The sequence below is a fragment of the Neurospora tetraspora genome (assembly GCF_033439725.1).
Source record: "Neurospora tetraspora strain CBS 560.94 chromosome Unknown B0H65scaffold_6, whole genome shotgun sequence".
NCBI classification, from domain to species: domain Eukaryota; kingdom Fungi; phylum Ascomycota; class Sordariomycetes; order Sordariales; family Sordariaceae; genus Neurospora; species Neurospora tetraspora.
In genome coordinates, this window is record NW_026944388.1 from 1679029 (window position 1) to 1686278 (window position 7250).

At 53.3% G+C, this 7250-nt stretch overlaps 2 protein-coding genes across 2 annotated transcripts; one reads left to right on the forward strand and one right to left on the reverse strand.

Moving 5' to 3' along the window:
- Window positions 1-999: 999 nt before the first annotated feature.
- B0H65DRAFT_259392 (uncharacterized protein) lies at window positions 1000-1687 on the reverse strand. The gene has a single exon (XM_062822598.1). It carries the CDS (start codon window positions 1419-1421, stop codon window positions 1056-1058), a length of 366 nt encoding a protein of 121 aa, XP_062679387.1. The 5' UTR covers window positions 1422-1687; the 3' UTR covers window positions 1000-1055.
- A 1819-nt stretch (window positions 1688-3506) lies between these two features.
- B0H65DRAFT_510579 (putative Sin3 binding protein-domain-containing protein) lies at window positions 3507-5644 on the forward strand (the record flags this gene model as incomplete). Its single annotated transcript, XM_062828414.1, has 4 exons — window positions 3507-3652; window positions 3856-4016; window positions 4203-4257; window positions 4318-5644. 4 exons carry the CDS (start codon window positions 3507-3509, stop codon window positions 5642-5644), a joined length of 1689 nt encoding a protein of 562 aa, XP_062679388.1.
- Between the last annotated feature and the right edge of the window lie 1606 nt (window positions 5645-7250).

A 7250-nucleotide genomic window follows, 5' to 3' on the forward strand; every position in this document is an offset into this window, starting at 1 on the left:
TTAGTAACCAATTGGCGTTTTACCTTGTTTTTCCAACATGTGTTCTATTATAAACATGATCTACATATCCAGTTACTTGTTCCTGGCGTGGTTAGTGGTTAGTCACCGCTCGCTACCCCAACTTGATTCCACGATCGAATGCCTCAGTCACCGTGGGCCTTGATGGTCAGTCAGATGCTTTGAGTCCTCCCGCACTCTTCCACGGGCCTGGTCTTCAAGTGTTTCCCCTCACGCTCTAAACCGTTGAGGTGATTGTCTTGGTTGTCTTGAGTAGAATGGTTTGGTTTCTTGAAGCGTTTTGTTGAGGTGGTTACCAACCGCGGAAGCAGGACAGGCTTCACGACGATGTACAGCACTAGTGGATTCGGCATCATCCCCGCTCCCGTCTCCTGCTCCGCTCTCCGCAGTCCCCGAAGCCGCCGCGGGTGCTGGAACGTGGGGTAAAAAACCGGGACCGCCAGCTTGGCTCTTCGTCGTTCACGGTCACAGTGGTCCAGTGGACCACGGGTTGTCTCCGGACGTTCTGAGTTGTTAACGTCCAGTGGATCGTCGTCGCATAATGGACATCACATCACCACTTGCTAGTTGCTAGTGACAGTGTAAACACTCTGCTAACGGGTTTGGAACTTTTGTTCCTCCTGTCCCTCTCTCTGGAACCGGGGTGTAAGTGGTTGGTTTTGGTGGATGGACCATGATCAACCCCACTACGAACAACGTCCCTGGAAGAGAAGCGAAGCTGAGGGGAAGAAGGCATGAGGATTGGCGGTCTCCAGCTGGACTGTTGGCAAGAGGGGAGGGATATTTGAATTTTGGCTTGATGATTTTCTTTTTCTTTGCTTGGTTTTTGTGCGTGTGCGTTGTCTACCCCAGAGTTGTCGTCAAGAAGACCCTGCTATCTGGATGTGTAGTTATATTCGGAATCGATGTGATGAGCGATATCTAGTGATGCCAAGCCGTGCCTACTGCCATTCGTTATCTGTGATATCACGACAACCTAGGCCTTGTGACTTTCTAACTGAGACCGTCTTCCCCTCTCTTGCTGAGGGGGCTGGTCACTAGTAGGTGACGGGAAATAACTTTAAACTATCAATACCGAAAGGGAACGTTCGTGTTCGCCAATTCTTCCGGATATCTGCCCCCAGACAAGAGGTATGGAATTGGCAGAAGAGGTGTGCTTCGGTTGTGCTCACCCGATAGGCTATCGCCCTGTCTTTGAACACCCATCCAATCAGAGCGAGCGTCTTATCCAACGTGATTTCCCTTTTGGATTTCAATCTTCCCTGGGGACCTGACATGATGACGAACGGAGATCGTTTTCGTTGTTGCTCTGTGCTTCTCACTCTGGCTTTGGATGTCCGTGACACAACCCACGAGGCAAGACGAGTGGCTGTTCGCCCTGAACCTCCTTGCTTTCGCCTCATGTTGCTCAAAGTTTAAACCGACGACTACACTTCAGAGAGGCTCATCGACGATCGACGGATTATTGTGGGCGGGTATCTATCACTCCCATCCATTGACCGTGCGGCTACGGAGCCCGTGCGAAGAGTGACAAGGTTACTCCCAGCCAGGCTCCGGAACATCTCGGGCAGGGTCAGCCCCTTGCTTCTCGTTCCTGTCAAGCCCTCTGTGCCTCTGTGTGTTCGGCGGGAGTCCGCAGTCTCGGTTGCCCGGGGTTGGAAAGGCCGCATTGCTTGCCAGGCGCGGGATACGGAGAGGATACCCATTCACAAACAAATGCAGGCACTTCCGACCGGCAGCGACCGCCGGTGATGGGCATGGCGGGAAGACGGGGCTAACGGCGGCAGTTTGGCCGGGCTTCTGTCTGCTTGGTTCATACGCTGTGTAATCCATCACTCGTAGCCCATATGGCTGAATGGTCAGCGCCTGGTGCACTCATCCGTCGCAAACCTGCATCTTGATACATGTTGCAATTTGTTTCCCAATGTGAGGGCCATGATTTTTTATTACTTCCGGTGTCCGGGACCGGCGGGTGCTAAAGCTGAGGGGTCTGATATCAGTATCCGCTCTCGCGTGGATGAAGGTGTGGTGTACCTCTACGCCGCAGCTATGTTACCTTTATGGTATCATTTGGGTATCAAGTTCCATCCAGCATGTTGTCCATCAGCGACGGAGAAACGGGGAGTTTCGGGTTGTGCCCTGAACTTGGACAAGACGGAAGCATCTCCAACACCACGTGAAGGAATGAGACGGCGGAGTAGCCTTGTTGTATAAACATAGAGAGGATGCATTGTGTTGAGAGTCGTCATCTTGTCTACAGCGGCCAACCCTCGACTTCCAGGGCGATCAAGATTGACTGAACCTGTCCACTAACACAAAAGTTGTGCACTGTGCTCGGGCCTCCGTCCAGACGCATTGACATTTTCATAATAAAGTTGGCGTAGCCCGCACTCGTCGCCCACCGCACTAACATGCCGCTCTCAGAATTCCGATTGCCAGCCTATCGCCGAAATTGTGCAAAATGAGAACCTCTCTGGTCTGTCTGGATATGGGCTTAATTGGACGTTGCCATGACACGTTATCTGTCCCGTAATAACGCCAGACATACTGGATTGCCCTCATCAAGGAGAGTATCTTTGAGCCATATTCATGATGATGAGATCACTCAACAACAACATGATGGAAAAACAAACGCACAAAACACAAAAATTAGCCAGATGGTGCCAAAATAGGCGGCCGATGATGGAACTTGTCGAAAAGGCGGGAGTGGGTCGGTAGGCCGGGTATCCCGTCGTGACCAAGGAACCCGCAAAAGGAGCGCCGGCGGAAGGGGTCAACTAGTCAAGGGGGGGTTGCAGCAGTTGGTGTGCCTTGGCTGTTGCAAGCGGTCCTCTTTGGCGGGACAACCTGGAAGCACCATGGACCTGACAGCCCAGAATAAACACAAGTAGCCAGTCGATGAGGTTGGCATTTGCACGGTACACTTTGTGTCTGGAATAGCTGGAGGAGGCGCACATGTTCATGGCCACTATGTGCACCCCAGGTGGCGCGGGTAGGTAGGCATCACCTTCTCTTGTCATTGTCGAGGCTTGTCACTCCTGTGTTTCTGCAGCAGCCTGAACACCATCCATTTGCAACCAGTTGGCCCTATCACTCATCACACACACCCATGGCATGGCAACAGAGGTGACCAAGCAGGGCCTTGTAATTCCTGAACCGCCGCCGCCCTCCCTCTCCCCAATCAACGGCAAACCAAACGATCTTGTGACTGGCAAGTTGAAAGAAGACCCTTTGAACCGGCTTTGTTGCTTTGTTCGCTCTCATGGCCTAGTCCATGCTTCCATGCCTGTTTTGATGCCAGTTGATGCCAGATAGCTCTCTAGCAGACGGGATGGCAGGTACGCAATACGCAAGCGCGGAAGCGATGCGGTGACTGCTCTGCGGCGCGTTTTGATGACTGCAGCTGAGCCCTAGCTCATTCCATACCGAGAACCTCAAAAGAGAGAGGGAGGTAGCCTCTACCCGTGTCTATGCCCAGGCAAATAGCGATGACGGATGAACAAGACAATGGCAAGCGAGGGCCAGAATGTGCCCGTGACAATGGTACAGTACCGGTAGGTGAAGGTGGTGTCCTGCCCTGTCTGTGTGCGTCGAGATCGTTGTGTTGTTGTCGGGTGCCAGACTGCCAGTTGTTGTAAGTGGTACCTCTCCAGTCGTCTCCCTACGCCGTACTTGTATGGTACTGGCTGTACCTATTCTAGGGGGCGCACACCCAGGATGGGGTGGCTTAATTATCACTGGCATTCATCCCATCTCCTTCTCTTCCCTCCTCTTCTCTTCTTCTTCTTTTCTTTTCCCTTTTCTTCTTCAAAGCAAATAAACACACACGCACTTCAGCACCATCGATTCAGCACCGAGAGTCATCTCCTGTCACAGAGAGATCATCGCGACAACAACAGCTCTGCCATTCCCTGCCTCCACACTTTTGATCCGACCAAATCCACTTTTTGCCCGGTCAAGAGTTACTTTGCCAGCTGCGCATCTACTTCGGACATCTGGTGAGTGACTCAGGAGCGGACCCCAGGTCCCCAATACCACTCCCCCCTCACAAGTCACAACTCAACCCACGTCCCCGTGGCCAAGATATCCACGGGCATTGTATCTCACGGTCCACTTCCCCCCGGTTCACCCCCGGGCTGCCGGGTATCAGCCTGCTTCCACGACGAGTGCGTGTGTACGATTAGGGCACATCGTCATATCGACTGGTGTACCTGCCTCTACTTGGACCTACACCGTACTGTGTGCGTGTGCGTGTGTGCATCCATATACATATAATACGTACATACCATAGTATAGTAGTTGTACATGGTCCATGGCCCTGGTCGGCACCACGACTGATAACAAAAAGACCGCCGCCGCCGTTGTCCGTCACTCCTCCTCCTCCTCCCCCTTCCATCATCATCACAAGCAACAGCATCATACCTCTTCACCAACGCGTCGTCGCGTGTCTGCCCTCCTCCCGCCATATCGTGCTAACTCCCACTTGCGCCGACTCGCAGACACGTCTCGAAGCACACCGACTTCAACAAAGGTCAACATGGCAACCATGGCATCTGCTGTTCGCGATATCGCTACGACCTCCCTCGGCCGAGACAACTTAACTGCTGTAGCGGCCCGGAATGTCCCTGTGACGGCAACTCACCCGATTCCCCTCCCTACTCCTCCCAACTCCATGTCCCCTACACTGCCTCCCCATGGGCTCAAGGCCCAGCTTCAGAGAGCTCGGATGGACCAACACGTCGATTCGGATCTGGACCTCCATGGCGATCACGACACCGATCACCACGGTAGTGTCGGTTCGCCCCCGTACGAGTCGGCCGGCATCAACGCCGCCATGTTGGCCAAGTTCCATCTACCAGAGATCCTGTTGAACCACGGTCCGCTTGCGATCCGTCATATCATGGGTTATCTCACGAGCTCTATCCCTGGCTTTGCCGAGATTCCTCCGACAAAGGCTCGGAGGTTGGTTGTGGGTGCTTTGGAAGGTCGAGGAAGTGGAGGCGAAGGCGGCGGTCTGGACGGTGACGTACAATTTGAGAAGGTGGGCTGGGGAATATGGCAAGCCAGGAGGCGTGGCCAGCCCTCCGGGTATATGGCAGCACGCCGAGCATCGCCACACGGTGAAGGTCAGCCCGCAAGTATTCCCATTGCCAGGAATGACGGTTGGAACCTGGATCGCTTGCGCATCGCAGCGGCTGGTTCCCTCGACGGTGAATCTTGCGCGGCGTTTTCCTTTGACGATCGGTCTATGCACATGATGGACCATGAAGCGGACAGGATGTCCTTGGATGGTTCGGCGTCAGCCTCCTGCTCAGAGGCACCTGATGACGACGATGATATCGCTATGGATGACGACACGGAAGACGCGACAGATGATGAAGACTGGGCCGCTGTTGGTGCGGCTGCGCTTCGTGCGACCTCATACCAAGCCCCATCAGACCGGTTCCTCAACGCGAACAGTGTCTACGCTACTGGTGGGCTACGGTCATTCTCTTCATCAGTGGGAATGGCACGCTCGCCACAGTTCCGCAGCTTCAACTTCCCAACAACACCCGCATTGACGACCCCGTCAGATGCGCAAGAGAGGGAGGCCGTTGAGGCTCTCCTTCGACTTGGATCTGTATAATACCACACACATGCATGGCTCGGCGTTCAACAAGGGGCAGGGCATAACATTGAGCACCCCAATCGGGCGCTGGCGGTCATTTGAGGGTTTTTTGACATTTCTCTCTCTGGGCACGGAACCTGGTTTCCGTGCTTGGAATTTGGGGCCACATCTCCCAGGTCTCTTCACTCATACACGACCAAGGACGGCGCCATTATTTTTCGCCAACGAGCATTCACATCGACTTTCTGACTGCATCGGCTTTTTATCTTTTGCTATGAGGCGTTTGGCGTCTCAACGATCACACTCAACTCAACTTCGCTTCTCACGTTATCCCTGGAGGAGAATACTTTGGCTACCCAGACGATCGGGCTCTAGCCGCAGTGAGCTCTAGTCCACTTGGTCGGCCAGAGCTGGAGATTGGCAACTGCCTTGCCTTTCGTCACACGGGGCGCCGTCGATCTGGGTAGTCTTTCCACGTTTGCTTCAGAGAGGCACCTTGCATATACCATTTGGCCCGCTTCGGAAGTTTCAGTTGGGAGAAAGATCATGCTGGCCTGGAGCTCTTGGCTTTATCACCTTGACTGCTCAGGTTTGCTATATCAAGGGCGTTGGTTTGGCAATGCCCTTGTTTGGTTGAAAGAAAGTCTTTCACATATCCCTTGATACCCCTTTTAGTGCGCCGTCGGATTTGGAGTTTGCCATGTTTTCTTGGCTTGGGATAAGGCAAGAGAGACAGGCAAACGCGACGGCCGGTTCTGAAGCAGAGGCGACGACGGAACAGTCACCCATTTCGAGGTTACTGCACCTGGGTGCCGGTTACGGGTTATCCTGGGGTTTCGTTGTGTACATGTTTTCCGGTCAGCCTTCTGAGGCCGGCCGTCCATATTTTGATTATTCTTATTTAGTAGAAAACCGGGGTTGGGACAGGATGTTGCTTAATTATTTGGAGAGATATGGACAAGGCAGAAAGGACGGCGCGCGAGCGAACACAAGAACACACAACTCTGACACACTTCCCTTAGAACAGGAAATGATGAGCAGAACAACGAACAAATAATGATGAATGAAAGCAGGCATTGCGCGGGCGTGGGAAGCATATATTTTATTCATTTCATGTTTTCTCTGGAACTATGCCACCATTACTACTATATTACTATTGACGAATTTGGCGATGGACGGATGATGGATGATGGATGTACTAGGGTTTAGGGCTTTGAGAAGACCAAATAGAAGAAGGCATGGGAGGAACCTTTGTTGGGTTTCTGGAACAACCTCAAGAACAAACTGAAGGGCAATGGCAACGCTTCCATCGAACGAACGAGCGAAGGTGAAACTCGCGGATCCTATCCGATCCGTACCTGCTGCGGTCGGGGAGGTTCTAGTGCGGTCCGCGCCAGGGCAAAAGGCGGTGACAGCGCAAGCTTGACCGACTCCCAACGAAACCCAGAACCAAACACCCCTCAACCGACACCGCTCACCGACACAATGATTCGCTGTCTTTTTCGGGCAGCCATCGATCCTATGGGTTAGGTACCTGACCCTAATACGGGAAAGGACAAGCGCGGTGTGGATCGGAAATAGTTCGCCCAAGTCGCTTAGTGAGCGGCGAGTTGTCAGTGGAGCG